The sequence below is a fragment of the Nerophis lumbriciformis genome, linkage group LG36 (genome assembly GCF_033978685.3).
Source record: "Nerophis lumbriciformis linkage group LG36, RoL_Nlum_v2.1, whole genome shotgun sequence".
Lineage (NCBI taxonomy): Eukaryota > Metazoa > Chordata > Actinopteri > Syngnathiformes > Syngnathidae > Nerophis > Nerophis lumbriciformis.
Window position 1 is genome coordinate 10,855,546 of NC_084583.2, and position 19,949 is coordinate 10,875,494.

At 39.8% G+C, this 19,949-nt stretch overlaps 1 protein-coding gene across 3 annotated transcripts in view; it reads right to left on the minus strand.

Annotated features, from left to right (window-relative positions):
• The window catches only part of LOC133577045 (amyloid beta precursor protein binding family B member 2-like), a 136,426-nt gene that overhangs the window by 88,467 nt on the left and 28,010 nt on the right, over positions 1 to 19,949 (minus strand). For all 3 annotated transcript variants that reach the window (XM_061930559.2, XM_061930558.2, XM_061930557.2), the window contains exons 5-8: positions 19,788 to 19,873; positions 19,657 to 19,717; positions 13,526 to 13,672; positions 13,316 to 13,443 (exon numbers count right to left, since the gene is read on the minus strand). In XM_061930559.2, coding sequence (XP_061786543.1) covers positions 13,316 to 13,443; positions 13,526 to 13,672; positions 19,657 to 19,717; positions 19,788 to 19,873 — 422 coding nt within the window. The remainder of the gene's footprint in view (positions 1 to 13,315; positions 13,444 to 13,525; positions 13,673 to 19,656; positions 19,718 to 19,787; positions 19,874 to 19,949) is intronic.

Below are 19,949 nucleotides of genomic sequence, written 5' to 3' on the forward strand. Positions count from 1 at the left end.
TTCATTTAACATACTGAAATGTAATACACAGTATGTAAATATTAGCTTCACACAAATATACAGTACTATCATCAAATAAATACTTCTGAGTGTTGAAACTATTTCGATGGTGGAAATATACGACTGGCAGCCATTTTAAGTCCTCAAAACATCCAAAAAATTGTTTTTCAATAAACATCTTAGTATCAACTTAAACACTTTCCACCTTAATATTGAGTTACATAAACAAGTTAAACCGTTTACTTACAGACGTATCTTTTCCAAAGCTTGTAAGAGCTAACACAACTTGTCTACTTCTCAATTGTCTCAACCCGGAAGTGCCCAAACTAATGACGCGTAGTATTTTCATATCGCCACAAGGTGTCAGTAAGAGTCTACAATCAAATGGGCATTACATTGCCATCCCACAGGGCATTTCCTGTACGTGGGAAGGGATGCGTTCCCAGGGATTCGAATAAAGAACCATCTCTTTTTCTTTACTATAGTGGCCTCGATAACGGGAACCGGTTCTCAAAAAGGGATTTGAGTCCATGGAATCGGTTCTTTTCTTATCGAACAACCGGGAGAACCGATTTCGAACATCATCCCTACCTAAGATCCAATACAAGAGCTTTCTAAAAAAATCATGAATAAACAATACGACTAAATACAAAATAAATCATACTAAAATTTGAGCTGTCAAAATTTGTGTCGAAATCAATCTGAATAAACATTTAATCAAATGAACCCATTTGCAACACAGAATGACTCTAAATCCCTACAAAGGCAGAAATTCTCAGGACTTATGCAGATCCCAAATATAGATCAGCAGGTACCAGAAGGTAAGAAAAGTTGCTTTTGCATAGGGCTGGGCGATATTTTTTCACTGTTAAATTTGAAGGTTAACTTGCTTTAAAATCATAGGTCCAGCAAATATTTATTATTTTTATTCAACCAACAAAAAGTTTGAAATATATGATAGTATAATATTCTTTGTGTTAGATAGTATTAAAGTTGAAAAGATATGCAATTGCATGCAAACATGTATACCGTATTTTTCGGACTATAAGTCACAGTTTTTTTCATAGCTTACTCAGGAGCGACTTATGTGTGAAATGATTAACACATTAGCGTAAAATATCAAATAATATTATTGATCTCATTCACGTAAGAGACTGGACGTATAAGATTTCATGGGATTTAGCGATTAGGAGTGACAGATTGTTTGGTAAACGTATAGCATGTTCTATATGTTATAGTTATTTGAATGACTCTTACCATAATATGTTACGTTAACATACCAGGCACATTCCCAGTTGGTTATTTATGCCTCATATAACGTACACTTATTCAGCCTGTTGTTCACTATTCTTTATTTATTTTAAATTGCCTTTCAAATGTCTATTCTTGTTGGCTTTTATCAAATAAATGTCCCCAAAAAATGCGACTTATATATGTTTTTTTCCTTCTTTATTGTGCATTTTCGGCCGGTGCGACTTATACTCCAGAGCGACTTATACTCCGAAAAATACGGTATATTGATACATTCTGCACGATTACAAAGCAGCCCCTCTTAGGGCAGCCGCAACTGTGAAGTGGCCCTCAGTGAAAACAAGTTTGACACCCCCTTAGGCCTACTACGCTACTGTATTTCAATGCTGGGCATTATGGTGGTACTTGGAGAGCCAAGTGTTTTTTTTTTGGTGAAAAAAGTTTGAGAACCTGCACAGTTCTAATATTTTAATCGTTTCACAGCCCTACTCACCTGCATCATACAAAAAAGGTACTTATTTAAAGGCCTACTGAAATGCGATTTTCTTATTTAAACGGGGATAGCAGGTCCATTCTATGTGTCATACTTGATCATTTCGCGATATTGTCATATTTTTGCTGAAAGGATTTAGTAGAGAACATCGACGATAAAGTTCACAACTTTTGGTCGCTGATAAAAAAGCCTTGCCTGTACCGGAAGTAGCAGACGAGTAGCGTGACGTCACAGGTTGTGGAGCTCCTCACATCCGCACATTGTTTACAATCATGGCCACCAGCAGCGAGAGCGATTCGGACCGAGAAAGTGACGATTTCCCCATTAATTTGAACGAGGATGAAAGATTTGTGGATGAGGAAAGTGAGAGTGAAGGACTAGAGGGCAGTGAGAGTGATTCAGATAGGGAAGATGCTGTGAGAGGCGGGTGGGACCTGATATTCAGCTGGGAATGACTAAAACAGTAAATAAACACTAGACATATATATACTCTATTAGCCACAACACAACCAGGCTTATATTTAATATGCCACAAATTAATCCCGCATAACAAACACCTCCCCCTTCCCGTCCATATAACTCAAACACCTGCACAACACACTCAATCCCACAGCCCAAAGTACCGTTCACCTCCCCAAAGTTCATACAGCACATATATTTCCCCAAAGTTACGTACGTGACATGCACATAGCGGCACGCACGTACGGGCAAGCGATCAAATGTTTGGAAGCCGCAGCTGCATGCGTACTCACGGTACCGCGTCTGCGTATCCAACTCAAAGTCCTCCTGGTAAGAGTCTCTGTTGTCCCAGTTCTCCACAGGCCAATGGTAAAGCTTGACTGTCATCAAACAATGAAACACCGGCTGTGTTTGTGTTGCTGCAGCCGCCCTCAATACACCGCTTCCCACCTACAGCTTTCTTCTTTGCTGTCTCCATTGTTCATTGAATAAATTGCAAAAGATTCACCAACACAGATGTCCAGAATACTGTGGAATTTTGCGATGAAAACAGACGACTTAATAGCTGGCCACCATGCTGTCCCAAAATGTCCTCTACAATCACGCGCTGACGTCATCATACCGAGACGTTTTCAGCAGGATATTTTGCGCGAAATTTAAAATTGCACTTTAGTAAGCTAACCCGGCCGTATTGGCATGTGTTGCAATGTTAAGATTTCATCATTGATGTATAAACTATCAGACTGCGTGGTCGGTAGTAGTGGGTTTCAGTAGGCCTTTTAAGTCCAAATATTAGAAAAAGAAGTATATCGGTGCCGTTCAAAAACACGACTAAACTAATAGCTCTTTTTGACGAAGCACTCGTCTCATTCCAGCCATGTGTGCGTAATGTTGTGCCTGTAAATCGTTTGGGACACGAGGTGAACGTTCCACTTTGTCAACACTTAAAACACTATTAAGGGCGCGTCTGTTAGACATGACACACATTAGGTGTCACAAGCCAAGGGCATGATAACAACCGGGGCGATCGCCAGCCCCGCCCCTCGCGCTGCCCTTGTGTCGTAAATCTCAAGACTGTCCGTTCGCTTGCGATTTCCCCGCTCATCCATCACCGCGCTTGTTAAAAACCCCACCTGCATTCCGGTTTGCATACAGTACGTTTGCCAGCGCACGGGTGGAAGCTAAAAATAGTTTTCAAGTGAAACACCCCACAGCACACCCAGACACTCAAATCCCTCCTTTGCTTACTTCACAGGATTTTGCATGCTATCTGCAAACATCTGCTCCTGCAGCATCTTCACACCTGACCAGCCGTGTGTGAAGTCAAGAAATTAAAGTAGTGATGGGGAGAATGAAGGAGAGGTAAGAAGATACTCACACAGGCAGGCATGGTGATCGCCTCACAAACTAGTTCCTCATTAGCTCCTCCGCTGCGGTGGCATTGAAGCTTCTCTCTACTTCTTTTTTTTAATCCTCAATGGCTCCTTTCCCACTACTACTACTACTACTACTACACCTCTGTCTGCAGAATCAAGAGTGAGGAGCGGAGCATCGCTCTCATCTTACAATAACTGCACCTGCACCCCCTCCTCCAGAGTTGCAGCTCTCCCCAAACTGGTACCAAAAAAAAAAAAAAAAAAGAAGGGGGAATGCTCGCACATTCACAAGTGCAGAGGGAAGCTGAGCTGAGCAGCCAATGACACAAGAGGGAGGGCTGGAGACAAAGAGTGGGAAGCGCGACAGACATATAGGATGGAGAAAACACCCTCATGCAACTTACACACCACAGAAAGAGTGATCCACGTTTAGACATCATCCACTCAAGCCCACCTGCAACCAGGTGCGTGCACACACACACACACTCACACACACACACACACAGACCTGCAACCAGGGGCGTGCACACACACTCAGACTTGCTGAGTGCTTCAAAAATAGCTACATATGACTTCATTGAGGGGCCATCCTCCCCCACTCCTGCCCCGCCCCACTCAGGACAGAGGAAGGAGGGGACTCATTCATTTTGCATCAAGGTGAAGGAGAGCACGTTGGGCATTAACAACAACTTCATCATCCACTCATGCTAAGATTTCACTTTCAATGGAAATTCCACCAAAATTAATCATCGCCAAGCATCATAACGCCTGTAAAAAAAAAAAAAAACATAGCCGTAGAGAGCTCCCGCCTACGGCACATTGACATTTTCAGTTCATCATTAACATAAACCACTCTCACACAAGCCTCGTAAAATATAATAGGTATATTCATATAAAAAATGTACAAAAAAACCCCCTACAAATTAAATCTTCAAAACAACATTCTTCAGTGCAAGCTGCCTGATAAGATCTCTGAGCAGGCAGGCTTTGACTCTAGCGCCCTCTGGTGGCTGCAGTAATACACCCATGAAAATACTCCCTGCTCTATTGACAACACATTGGTTATTTGAATTACTACCAGAGGTGGGTAGTAACCAGTGTTTGGTTAGTTACTGAAAACCAGTAACTAGCTACAGTTACTAGTTACTTTATTTCAAAAGTAAATCAGTTACTAACTCAGTTACTTACACCAAAAAGTAATGTGTTACTGTGAAAAGTAACTATTTAATTACTTTTTTTTTTAAGGCTCCCATTAATTCCCTTTTAGCCTTCATTTCAATACTGTTATTGCACTGGAGAATAATACAATCTGTTCATCAACTTGACATGCATTTGCATCACTGAACTCAGAAAGCAATGTGGTCTACATACAACACACAAAGACAAAGATATGTTTCAAAGGGCCAATTTATTCCAGGCCAGAACAAATTGACAAAACTATTTTAAATAGCTGCAACATAATGGCACTTTCACTTTAACTTTAAGTAGATAGGTATGGCATCACATTAGCATACTTGCCAACCTTGAGACCTCCGATTTCGGGAGGTGGGGGGTGGGGGGCGTGGTCGGGGGTGGGGGTGGGGCTGGGGGCGTGGTTAAGATATATATATATATATATATATATATATATATAAGAAATACTTGACTTTCAGTGAATTCTAGCTATATATATATTTTTTTATTATATATATATATATATATATATATATATATATATATATATATATATATATATATAAATAAAAGAAATACTTGAATTTCAGTGTTCATTTATTTACACATGTTCACACACATAACACTCATCTACTCATTGTTGAGTTAAGGGTTGAATTGTCCATCCTTGTTCTATTCTCTCTCACTATTTCAGAACACACACATTATACAAATATACATTATAAAATCAATAAGAAAACGGGAGCTCTTATTTGGGAGTCTGAATTAGGATCAGAAGTTCCTGTATAAACATTGCGCACTCACGTCGCCTTTTTGTATTGATTACTGCAGCTGTGCACTGGATTCATTCACAAATACAAACTACAACTCACAAACACTTTAGAGTTAGGCTCCACCATCAGAATGTGTACTTAAACTTATAAAGATCACATGGATATTATTCAGTGAGTTGATTCACCAAAACTAACCTGTTATACAGGAGGAAAAAGCACACAGGACGTTTCAATTGTTCACAGACTGGTCGCTCTCATCAGAATGACAAGACACTTCCAGTCTGCAGGTGATGGCATTCAATTGGGAAGAAACACCCTACTGCCCCCTACTGACCAATGTGAATACTGATAAATGTGTAATGACAACTCCAAAAACTAATTCAAACCACAAAATAAAATAAATAAATCAACACAAAAATGTGACACATTATGGGTGGGTCACATATGCATGTACAGTAGATGGCAGTATTGTCCTGTTTAAAAGTGTCACAACATTGCTGTTTACAGGAGACGAACTGCTTTAAGGTAGACAAAAATTTGACTGCTGTTATTGTGTGTTGTTGCCGCGCTGGGAGGACGTTAATGAAACTGCCTAACAATAAACCCACATAAGAAACCAAGAACTCGCCCTCGGTCATTAGCTGTTTAAATTGTGGGAAAGAGGACGTGTGAACAGGCTGTCAACACGTCACTCAGGTCCGCATGGAGCTGGAGGGAGCGTGGCCTCCAGCTCGGCCTGAATTTCGGGAGATTTTCGGGAGAAAATTTGTCCCGGGAGGTTTTCGGGAGAGGCGCTGAATTTCGGGAGTCTCCCGGAAAATCCGAGCGCATAAAAACTGTTATCGCGCGCTGATTCTCCACTTCGTGCGCGCGCGCGACACCCTTTTGCGCGCGCGCGGTGCCTTTCTGCGCGTGCGCGGTGCCTTTCTGCGCGTGCGCGGTGCCTTTCTGCGCATGCGCGGTGCCTTTCTGCGCGTGCCCGGTGCCTTTCTGCGTGCGCGCCGTCTCGGTCTGTGCGCTGTCATGTTTCGTTTTGGCACTTTGGGGGCGGGTATGCTTAGATGGCCCCTTCTTTCTGATTGGTCAGGCGAAAAATGCTCAGAGCCAATCAGAAGTATAGCAGGGCGGGTCATCGTCAATATGTATCAAGATTTACGGAGGAAGAAGTGGATAAAAACATGTCGTGCGCTGATGAAGGCCATTTCATACCACATAAACACAATACAGGGTAATACAAAATGTGACCCAAATAAATAATAAGACAACAAACACCATAATCACATCTTTCAGACAGAACTGGTCCACCAGCAATAACATCCAACCATAACATTATTTTATATTTTCACTTCTTCTTGAACATTTGTTTTCTAATTTATGGAATTTCTTTTGATTCAGCCATAAAATTAATGAAATAATCTTTGAATTTTGTTTTTAAAATGTTAAAAATAGCCTTTTAATAATGTATTCTGAAACAGTTTAAAATAATCAGAGAACTGACTAACACTGACCCTACACAACTATGTTGCACAATTAAGTCTTTTTTTTTTAAAGCGAAAGAGGTAATTTCAACAGGTACAGCATCCTATGTCATATCTACATGTAATAAGATTTGTAACAAGGCAAACCGTTTGTAAATTGGTCGAAAAACGAGCAAGTTATGGTAATTTAATTAGTACATGTACCATTGACATCAATGTAATGATTGAGGCTAGCTGTCCGAGGTAAGATGGCTACAACGTTGCTACGCTGGAGAATCATTGGTCATATGAAAAATGCTCAGAGCCAATCAGAAAGGAGGGGCCGTCTAAGCATACCCGCCCCCAAAGTGCCAAAAAGAAACATGACAGCGCGAGGAGAGATGCCAGGAGTACACAGAGAGCGCACAGACCGAGACGGCGCACGCGCAGAAAGGCACCGCACGCGCGCAAAAAGGCACCGCGCGCACAAATAGGCACCGCGCACGCGCACAAATAGGCACCGCGCGCGCGCAAAAGGGTGTCGATAACAGTTTTTATGCGCTCGGATTTTTGGCACTAATGTGACGCCATAGATAGGATCTTTGATCCAAGACACAACTTACATTTAACTAAAATGTTATTTTCTTTGTGCTCGACAAAAGAAAAGTATTGAGAATGTCTCCATGTTAAGAAACTCGACTTCTGGCTTCGCCATGATGTTTTGTTAGTTGTTATGAGAGTAGCGTATGTGTGTGTGTGTGTGTGTGTGGCCCTTTAAGATATGACAGCATGTGAGGTGAGTGACGTCAGTGAGTGAGTGGGCGAGAGAGGTGAGGGAACGGCGACAGTGGGTGCGTGCAGGTGCTCTAGCTTGGTGGATGGCTGCGTCCAATAAAGTCACAAAGTTGCAACAAACCGCCGGCCTCGTCATTCACCCTCAGCTGTAAAGACCCACTTCCGGGTAAAGTGATAATTGTTAGCCCCGAAGTACATAGGCCTTGGAGGAACATCTCCCCTGCACCCCTTAACTACGGTTTGGGATAATTAGATTACCATAGTAACTAGTATATCATGCAAAAGCGCAGATTCCAACCATTGAAATACTTTGTATAGTTACGGTCATTTGATAACATCACTGCACATCATAATAGCAGCTACAGTTTTCATCTAAAAACATTATTATGGAATGTCCAGCGGGCCTTCATTTGCCCAGGTCTGCATAAGGTGGTGCCGTATACCATCCCATATGCACTGCCAATAAGATCACTGTTACTCACCAATAAAACTTTGTGGCTGCTCACAAGTACAGAAAACTATATAACGAGTAGATAAGACAAATGTCTATGCACATACACTTATTTATACAATTGAATACAACGTAGCACAAGATAAAGAGGTGAATGCAAAACTGGATCACCCTGCCTGTGTGTACTGAACTATATGACAAATCCACAGCAGAACAATAACCCTGCACGAGGAACACTTAACTTGTCCCAACTGTGCTTACAGTAACTGGGCTTTTAATTGGTTTGGTGTCGTCCTTTTACATTCTATCTGCCCTCCAGGATCACAATCTGCTCTATTTATAACCTATCCTTATTAACCGGTGCTATTTATAACCTACTCTATTCGTATCAGTTTACATGCTTATGTACATACTGTTCTTGTGGTACTCGTTGGGCTAAATCAGGGACCACATTTTGTGCCATCTCATGTGTGCTGGTATGACACTTAAGTTCCTGGAATCCTTGAATTGAAAAAATAAATTCAAATCCTGCTATTATTCCTTTGCCTTTGACTCATTTTTTAGTCCAGGTGGGTGGCGCTCACATTCCTGGGCAATTGTTATATATAGTGGTGGTCAAAAGTGTACATACACTTGTAAAGGACATCATGTCATGGCTGTCTTGACTTTCCAATCATTTCTACAACTCTTATTTTTTTGTGATAGAGTGATTGGAGCACATACTTGTTGGTCACAAAAAATATTCATGAAGTTTGCTTCTTTTATGAATTTATTATGGGTCTACTGAAAATGTGAGGGTCAAAAGTATACATACAGCAATGTTAATATTTGCTTACATGTCCCTTGGCAAGTTTCACTGCAATAAGGCGCTTTTGGTAGCCATCCATAAGCATGACCACTCCTCTTGACAAAATTGGTGCAGTTCAGCTAAATTTGTTTCTTTTCTGACATGGACTTGTTTCTTCAGCATTGTCCACACGTTTAAAGGGGAACATTATCACAATTTCAGAAGGGTTAAAACCATTAAAAATCAGTTCCCAGTGGCTTATTTTATTTTTCGAAGTTTTTTTCAAAATTTTACCCATCACGCAATATCCCTAAAAAAAGCTTCAAAGTGCCTGATTTTAACCATCGTTATATACACCCGTCCATTTTCCTGTGACGTCACATAGTGAAGTCAACACAAACAAACATGGCGGAAAGAACAGCAAGTTTATAGCGACATTAGCTCGGATTCAGACTCGGATTTCAGCGGCTTAAGCGATTCAACAGATTACGCATGTATTGAAACGGATGGTTGTAGTGTGGAGGCAGGTAGCGAAAACGAAATTGAAGAAGAAACTGAAGCTATTGAGCCATATCGGTTTGAACCGTATGCAAGCGAAACCGACGAAAACGACACGACAGCCAGCGACACGGGAGAAAGCGAGGACGAATTCGGCGATCGCCTTCTAACCAACGATTGGTATGTGTTTGTTTGGCATTAAAGGAAACTAACAACTATGAACTAGGTTTACAGCATATGAAATACATTTGGCAACAACATGCACTTTGAGAGTGCAGACAGCCTATTTCAGGCGCGCTAAGAACATATATTTTACCACGATTTCAGCACTCAGGTTAACCATACCTAAATAGACACAAAATACTGCATTACACAAGACTACTCGAATGATTGAAAAAAATAAACGTTTTTAAGCTAAATTATTGGTAAACACAGTTTATGTATAATAATTTACGTAAAACCGCGAGTAATGAATAAAGTTTTCATCAATTAATATATTCTGTAGACATACCCTCATCCGCTTTCTTTTCCTGAAAGCTGATCCGTCCAGTTTTGGAGTTGATGTCAGCAGGCCAGTGAAGCTAGGGTCTTTATCGTTGGAAATGCATCTGCTTTGAGTGTCGCAGGATAGCCACACATTCTTGCCATCTCTGTCGTAGCATAGCTTTCGTCGGTAAAGTGTGCGGAACAAACGTCCAATTTCTTGCCACTTTCGCATCTTTGGGCCACTGGTGCAACTTGAATCCGTCCCTGTTCGTGTTGTTACACCCTCCGACAACACACCGACGAAAGTGAGAAAATGGCGTATTGCTTCCCGAGAGCGAATAATAGAAAGGCGTTTAATTTGCCAAAATTCACCCATTTAGAGTTCGGAAATCGGTTAAAAAAATATATGGTCTTTTTTCTGCAATATCAAGGTATATATTGACGGTTACATAGGTCTGGTGATAATGTTCCCCTTCAAGTCAGGACTTTGGGAAGGCCATTCTAAAACCTTCATTCTAACCTGATTTAGCCATTCCTTTACCACTTTTGAGGTGTGTTTGGGGTCATTGTCCTGTTGGAACACCCAACTGCGCCCAAGACCCAACCTCTGGGCTGAAGATTTTAGCTTGTCCTGAAGAATTTGGAGGTAATCCTCCTTTTTCATTGTCCCATTTTCTCTCTGTAAAGCACCAGTTCCATTGGCAGCAAAACAGGCCCAGAGCATAATACTACCACCACCATGCTTGACGGTGGGAATGGTGTTCCTGGGATTAAAGACCTGACCTTTTCTCCTCCAAACATATTTCTGGGTATTGTGGCCAAACAGCTCAATTTTTTGTTTCATCTGACATCACATGGACAAAGATAAGACCTTCTGGTCAGATGAAACAAAAATTTAGATGTTTGGCAACAATACTCATATATTCAAGCAGAAGCTTGCCAGAAGCTTGTGGATGGCTACCAAAAGCGCCTTATTGCAGTGAAACTTGCCAAGGGACTTGTAAGCAAATATTAACATTGCTGTATGTATACTTTTGACCCTCACATTTTCAGTAGACCCATAATAAATTCATAAAAGAAGCAAACTTCATGAATATTTCTTGTGACCAACAAGTATGTGCTCCAATCACTCTATCACAAAAAAATAAGAGTTGTAGAAATCATTGGAAACTCAAGACAGCCATGACATGATGTTCTTTACACTAGTATGTCAACTTTTTACCACAACTGTAAAATGTCTCGCAAACACGGCTTCCAACTATAAATCGGTCCAACCAGAAAATGACCAGTCACAACACCAGGTACACCTGCACAATCTAATGACACCCAATGCAAGAGATGCAAGACCAGTTCTAAACACAGTCTGATTACCGTATTTTTCGGACTATAAGTCGCAGTTTTTTTTCATAGTTTGGCCGGGGGTGCGACTTATACTCAGGAGTAGGGATGTCCCGATCCAGGTTTTTGCACTTCCGATCCGATACCGATATTGTTTTTGCACTTCCGATCTGATACCGATACTGACCGATACCGATACTGACTGATACTGGCCTATCCGAGCATGTATTAAAGTTTAAAGTTATTTAGCCTACTTAGTTGTCAGAATCATGTTGAAAAGGGTTTTAGTACTCTTGATAACAACTAGCCAGCTGAATTAGGGGAGTTTGAATAATACACAATGGTTGGTAAAAAGAAACTGACCTGTTTATTCAAGAAAAAACATAAAATAGACAAAATTATACATGACAAACAGAAATGGCATCATTGAACTAGGGCTGGGCGATATGGCCTTTTTTTAATATTGCGATATTTTAAGGCCATGTCACGATACACCATATATATGTGGATATTTTGCCTTAGCCTTGAATGAATGAATAACTTGATGCATATAATCACAGCAGTATGATGATTCTATGTGTCTACATTAAAACATTCTTCTTCATACTGCATTAATGTATGCTACTTTTAAACTTTCATGCAGAGAAGGAAATCACAACCAAAAAAAATCACTTTTTTGTTCATACGGTATTGATGTGGAAATGTTTGCCTCGGCATTTTGATGGTGTGGCACCGAATGGAGATAAGCGTCTCGACAGACGTTACAATATTTGAACAATGATGACGTAAACTGTTTTCTCTGTCGTGTCCGTGTGTCGAAAATTGTTATGCGCTTATTTTTTTATTTGATTTTGTGCGTGGCATAGATTTGCCGTGCGCAATTGCACAGGCGCGCACCTTAGAGGGAGCGTTGCTCGCACGGCTGCGCTAGCATCACAGCTAACGTTACCCATGCTGCTACCTGCTTGGGGAGGACGTATACGTACGTGACGTATGACGTGACAGTATGTGACGTGTGTAAGAAGGTGCACTTGCTGTCTGTGAGAGGGAGACACAGGAAAGAGTGAGAAGAGCCTGTCGTGTAATGCCAGCAGCTAAAAGCAGCTGTGTGAGAATCCACAGACCTGTGGATGTGTTGAAGGTGTGCTGGAAAATGCGGAACGGAAATTAGGGAGCAGCAGAAAAGTGGAATGTATTATTTAAATAGGTGCGTTGGAAAACACGGACCGGTTTTTTTTTTAAAACTGGATCTGGATCGGCATTTTCCCATGCCTTGCTGATACGCATTTTTTGGCAAATATCGGATCGGGACATCCCTACTCAGGAGCGACTTATTTGTGAAATTATTAACACGTTAGCGTAAAATATCAAATAATATTATTTATCTCATTCACGTAAGAGACTAGACGTATAAGATTTCATGGGATTTAACGATTAGGAGTGACAGATTGTTTGGTAAACGTATAGCATGTTCTATATGTTATAGTTATTTGAATGACTCTTACCATAATATGTTACGTTAACATACCGGGCACGTTCTCAGTTGGTTATTTATGTGTCATATAACGTACACTTATTCAGCCTGTTGTTCACTATTCTTTATTTATTTTAAATTGCCTTTCAAATGTCTATTCTTGGTGTTAGGTTTTATCAAATACATTTCCCCAAACCAAAAAATGCGACTTATACTCCAGTGCGACTTATGCATTTTCGGCAGGTGCGACTTATACTCCGGTGCGACTTATACTCCGAAAATACGGTAATTCTATAATGTCATAAGGATATTTATTATTGTAGTTGTAGAATTGAATGGAATTGAATCCTTTATTGTCACCAACAGTTACTGTGAAAATCAGTTCAGCAGCTCCATGTTAAGGCAAAGCACACACAGCCGCGTAAAATGACTGTACTATTTGGGCTTTTCCTGCCTTGCATTCAGTTCACTCATTATTTAGTAGCTACGGAAAGTTGTAAATACCTGTCATGGTCCCGGCCGACCCCCCACACGCGAATGTTGCTGATTGGCTGAGAGTGGAGAAGGCTTCGATCATCCGGGTCGACGAGATTCAACATGCGCTCCTGAAGCACCAGCAGCATCCCTTTACCCTGCGAGAGCACAAAAAACACACCAATTCTGTTTTTGTTGTGCAAGTATTCTTGTACTGATCTAATGTTGATGACAACTGACCTCTCCCCAGACTCCAGCCGAGTCTCGAATGTCTCTCCTGCAGTAGGACAGTTGTCTGATACAGTGATGGACCGCCACACTGCTTCTCCCCTCACACAGGTCTTGTTCGGCCATCTCCACCCAGCCCAAGGAGCGCACTGGGAATGACTTATAGTTGTGCAAAAAAAAAATTGTTTAAAAAAAGGAACATTTTTAAAAAGACAACTACGATATTTTTCGGACTATAAGGCGCACTTAAAATCCTATCATTTTCTTAAAAATTTGACAGTGCGCCTTATAACCCGGTGCGCCTAATGTTCGTACTAATTTTGGTTGTGCTTACCCGACCTCGAAGCTATTTTATTTGGTACATGGTGTAATGATAAGTGTGACCAGTAGATGGCAGTCACACATTAGAGATATGCGTAGATTGTAGGAGTGTAACGGTACGTGTATTTGTATTGAACCGTTTCGGTGCGGGGGTTTCGGTTCGGTTCCGAGGTGTACCGAACGAGTTTCCACACGGACATATTAAGTAGCGTAACGCTCGTTGTGTAAACAATGCAAAACCGAGGCACAACACACGGCATGCTAGCAGCGACCGGGCTAGGATAGACTGACCTTACGTCCTCTTTTCACCGGACATGTCCTCTTTTGCGGAGCTGTCCGGGCGGAGTTTCTTAAATGCCTCAAATGTCCGGCATTTTGAGTTAGGGTTGCGTGTATTTTCAATGTACGTTCAGGGTTAAGAAGGGGTTAAACACAAAACAAATTGTGCGTGCAGCAACATTGGTGAGGGAGGGGCAGAGACAGAGAGAGAGCGAGAGTTATGATAAACGCGCATGCGTCACCAGGCTCTGCTTTTTATCCATAGATTTATCACATTTAATTTTTTATTATCTATAGCAGGGGTGTCAAAAGTGTGCCCCGGAGGCCATTTGCGGCCCACAGCTAATGTTTTAAAGGCCCACGGCACATTCTAAAAATACTATTAAAGTAAACAAAAACATAACAAAAGTGAAATAAAAAAGCTTAAAGGTGAAATGTAATTTAGAAAAAGTTGCAATGTTGACTAATAAAACAAAGCTGTTTTTTTTTTTCTTTCAAACTGTCATTGCTCAAAACATAATATTGAATCAAAATCAATGTTATTACGAATTATTGACCTATCCAAGGTTCCCATTATTTCACATCAAATATTCCACTAAGAAAAATATTTTTGGTGGAAGATTTTGCAAATTTGGTATATAAATAACCAAAAAATGTATATTTTGTTGTTTTCTTACTGTACCGAAAATGAACCGAACCGTGACCTCTAAACCGAGGTACGTACCGAACCGAAATTTTTGAGTACCGTTACACCCCTAGTAGACTGCAATATGACTCAAGTAAATAACACCAACATTTTATACGTTCCATTGAAAATATAGAACATTACACATGACGCTCAAAAATCTATCCAAATGTTTTAGTAGGACTTTGGTAAGCTATGAAGCCGCACCGCTTGATGGATTGTACTGTGCTTCAACATAGGAGTATTATTATGGTGTGTGTATAAGGTAAAACATTATCTGGCGTTTTGTTTCGCAATATTATGCAAAAGCAACTTTTCTTAGCTTCTGGCACCTGCTGATCTCTATTTGGGATCTGCATAAGTCCTGAAAAATTTGCGTGCGTCCGCTTTTGTAGTCCGTGCCGATAAGCTTCTTCTTTTTCTCTATCTTCTTGTTATGGGACATTCATCCTCCGCTCTTGCCATTTCTAATATAAAGTAGTGTAAAGTTCTTACTTATATCTGTCAGTAAACTCGCCATGAAAGCGCTAAAACATACCGGTGTAGTGAGTTTACATTATTCACCCAAGGAACTTTAGTTATTAGAGAGTTCCGGTCGGACGGTTTTTCACGGGACACATTTCCGGCATTGTTGTTGTTGCACTAGTGAGCCACGGATGAGGAGATGCTGCTCCGTTATTGATTGAAGTAAAGTGTGAATGTCATTAAAACAGTTAGCTCCATCTTTTGACACTTCTTCCACTCCCGTCCTTGCACGCTACACCGCTACAACAAAGATGACGGGGAGAAGACGCTGTTGAAGGTGAGCCACGTAAATAAGACCGCCCACAAAACGGGGCATCCTGAAGCGACTGTCAGAAAGCGACTTGAAGATGATGTGTAAAACATCATCTATGCAACATATTGACCAAAGAACCACCATAAATGCATAATAAAGAAGGAAAAAACATATATAAGTCGCACTGGAGTATAAGTCGCATTTTTTGGGGGAAATTTATTTGATAAAACCCAACACCAAGAATAGACATTTGAAAGGCAATTTAAAATAAATAAAGAATAGTGAACAACAGGCTGAATAAGTGTACGTTATATGAGGCATAAATAACCAACTGGTATGTTAACGTAACATATTATGGTAAGAGTCATTCAAATAACTATAACATATAGAACATGCTATACGTTTACCAAACAATCTGTCACTCCTAATCGCTAAATCCCATGAAATCTTATACGTCTAGTCTCTTACGTGAATGAGATAAATAATATTATTTGATATTTTACGCTAATGTGTTAATAATTTCACACATAAGTCGCTCCTGAGTATAAGTCGCACCCCCGGCCAAACTATGAAAAAAACTGCGACTTATAGTCCGAAAAATACGGTACTTAACAAAAAAAAAGGTGAAATAACTGAAAACATGTTTTATATTCTAGTTTCTTCAAAATAGCCACCCTTTGCGCTGATTACTGCTTTGCACACTCTTGGCATTCTCTCCATGAGCTTCAAGAGGTAGTCACCTGAAATGGTTTTCACTTCACAGGTGTCATAGTTGTGATGCCTTCAGTGACAATCTATAAGGTAAATAGTCTTGAAAATAAAGAAAAAACATTGAAATAAGAAGGTGTGTCCAAACGTTTGACCTGTACTGTAATTACCTAAATATTTGGACACAGAATGTCATACATTAACATTTTTTAAATGTTTTACTTGAATGCATGTCATTTATTTGTTAAAAACTTGGTAAGAATTGTATCTAAAGTCCCATCAGGGTGTATTTGAAGTGAAAGTCTGAGTCTCTATACATTGACCCGATCACTGAGCATATAATATGTGCTGCCTATCAGGTAGCCAGGTGAAGGAGCATGTGCACTCAAAAGAAATATATTTGATTAATCTGCGTTTATGATTAAATGCGATATTTTTTGTGATAAATGAATGAAATAAGTTCATTTCGGTCATATAATCAACCATCAACCATTAAGTGTGACCAGTTTAAGAGTACAGACTATACATATTTAACAATCAAACACATTTACACACAAAAGGAAAAGAAAAGAAAAGAAAAGAAAAGAAAAAGCATGACCGAATAAGGAATAGGCTGAAGCCAAAGCTTATATTTGCCTATCCTAAACCTTCACTGAAAATAAGATTACCTTGAACATCAACATTAAAAAAATAATCAAAATCAATGGGATGAAAAAAATTGTTACTATATTTTATAATTTTCAATTATTTCATCTTTTAATGTTTTCTTAAACCTTAACAAAGAAGTACATGTCTTCAGCTCATCACTGAGCTTGTTCCACCATTTAACTCCTAAAACTGAAATACATTTGTATTCAATATTAGTTCTTGCTATTTCAAAAATCAATATACCCCGTAAATTATAGTTTTCTCCTCTTAATTGAAATAACCTAAGAATACAAGCTGGGAGGCTGTTGTTCTTTACTCCAAACATCATTTCCATTGCTTTTTAAAACACAATATCTGAAATTTTAACACATTAGAACTTTAAATAATGAATTGGTATGTTCATAGTAGCACACTTTGTGTATTATTCTAATGGCCCTTTTTTGAAGTTTAATTATTGGGTCTATGTTTGTTTTATAAACATTTCCCCAAACTTCAACACAATATGTTAAATATGGAAAAATACAAGAATAATATAACATGTGCAGACATGTCTTATTCAGCATGTGTCTTACTTTATAAAGAATGGCAATGGATTTGGATATGTTTCCCTTTATATATTCAATATGCAGTTTCCAACATAATGTATGATCAATTATTATACCCAAGAATTTAGTTTCATATACTCTATCAATTTTAATTTTGCTTCACAATTTGTCCTTGCACCACTAAACACCATACATTTAGTTTTCTTATCATTCAATGATAACTTATTGATATCAAACCATTTTTTTGGCTGAATCAACTCAACCTCTATTACCCTCAACACTTCCTTCAAGTCTTCTCCTGAACAATATACATTTGTATCATCTGCAAACATAATACATTTCAATTTATTAGATACTGAACAAATATCATTTAAATAGAGTATAAATAACGTAGGTCCCAATACCGAGCCTTGTGGAACCCCACAAGTTACTCTTCTTGGCTGTGATTTAGTCTTATTCATTTCCACATATTGAGATCTATTACTTAAATAACTACTTAACCACTGTTGTGAAACACCTCTTATGCCATAGTTTTCCAATTTTTGCAGAAGTAATTAAATCACATGAGCGACCTCATTATTTTTGATAGCCATAATTATAACAAATATTACTTGTCAGAGTTATAGCTATTATCATTTCTTCTATCCTCAAACCCTGCCTTTATTTTTCCTACCACTTCATTCTTTTTATGGAACACTTGTACGTGTGCAATTCTACCACAAGGGGGCAACAGCAACAGTCTGGGAACAAATATAACTACTGTAGATGGAGGAGGCAATAAAAGGTTCCATCCATCCATTTTCTACCACTTGTCCCTTTCGAGGTGGCGGGGGATGCTGGGGGCCTACCTCAGCTGCATTCGGGTGGTAGGCGGGGTACACCCTGGACAAGTCGCCACCTCATCGAATACCGTAAAGTTAAGTTAAAGTAGCAATGATTGTCACACACACACACTAGGTGTGGTGAAATTCGTCCTCTGCATTTGACCCATCACCCTTTTTCACTCCCTGGGAGGTGAGGGGAGCAGTGAGCAGCAGCGGTGGCCGCGCCCGGGAATAATTTTTGGTGATTTAACCCCCAATTCCAATCCTTGATGCTGAGTGCCAAGCAGGGAGGTAATGGCTCCCATTTTTACAGTCTTTGGTATGACTCGGCCAGAGTTTGAACTCACAACCTACCCATCTCAGGGCGGACACTCTAACCACTGAGTAGGTGGATTCTGGACTATAAGCTGCTACTTTTTCCTACACTTTGAACCCTGGGGCTAATTTACGTATGGCGCCCCATAATACACCTGCTGTGAACCTGTTTTTATGTTTTTATTTATTCTATTTTATTTATTTATTTTTTATCGTGTTCTGTTTGTGTTGTGTTGTGTTTGCTCGGTACTCGTATTATCTTTTAACCTGCCCATTGTACAGCACTTTGGCTACCCCTGTGGTAAATTTTAAATGTGCTTTATAAATAAAGTTGATTTGATTTGATTTATTTTTCTTTGCTGAGGGCATGAAAAAAGTTTTCAAGAAAACAAATATGCGGAGGTGTTTTATTGTTTGTGCTATGGTGCCATCTTTTGGATGAGTTTTCTCTCTACAGGTGCTGCAGTGTCCTTGCACTTTTTTAGTCTTCTCGTCCTTGATAACATTCATTCATCACACCAAACAACGTTTGTTAGTTTAATAGTGTAACCAAAACTCTTTATACTTACTAAACCGTCCCATGTGTGATGACTGTAGGGGTGTTTTCATGCATATTTGTACGTGCTATCGTGATGTAATGACGCTAATATGCTAAAGCCTTTTACGAGTGACGGAGTTAGTATTATTAACTTGCAACGTCATTCTTTTTGTCTTGTTTCAGTTTCACAAATTGATTGGAGAGCTCGTGGGTTCATGACGATGACTTCTGTTTTGTTTGGTCGGCCGTTTTACTGCCATGTTGCAGACACTGCATGGAAACAATTAAGGTATGTAAATAAACATTTATCTTTCTGTGGAAATAACTCATTCTGCAGCTAATATATGGGAAATATTTTTCTTCCCCTATAATTTAGTGGGTGCTGCTAACATGCCGGTGCACTCAACAGTCCGGAAAAGTAACATTTTATATCGAACTGGAAACAAATTTAAAAAGTATTCTGTTCGGAATTTACTATTTCTTACTTTGCATACATTCTTACCATTGCTTCTCCATCAGGGAAGGTATTGTTGAGGTCCACGGTCTCCAATGGCGCTGCAGGGCTGCAGGGAAACCAGTATTGAAACACATGCAATATGAACGCATCACACATTTTCAATCTGCGGCTTTTACTTGAGTTTGAGTGAAGCATAGCGAAGGGTGGCCCCTTCAAAGGCCTTCAGGCTGGGGTCAGGATACATTGAATAGTCCTTTAACTCCTGCACAGACACACACAAAAAAGCCAGGACGTCCATTATTAACCATAAGTGCCAGATATATATAAGAAATAGCATA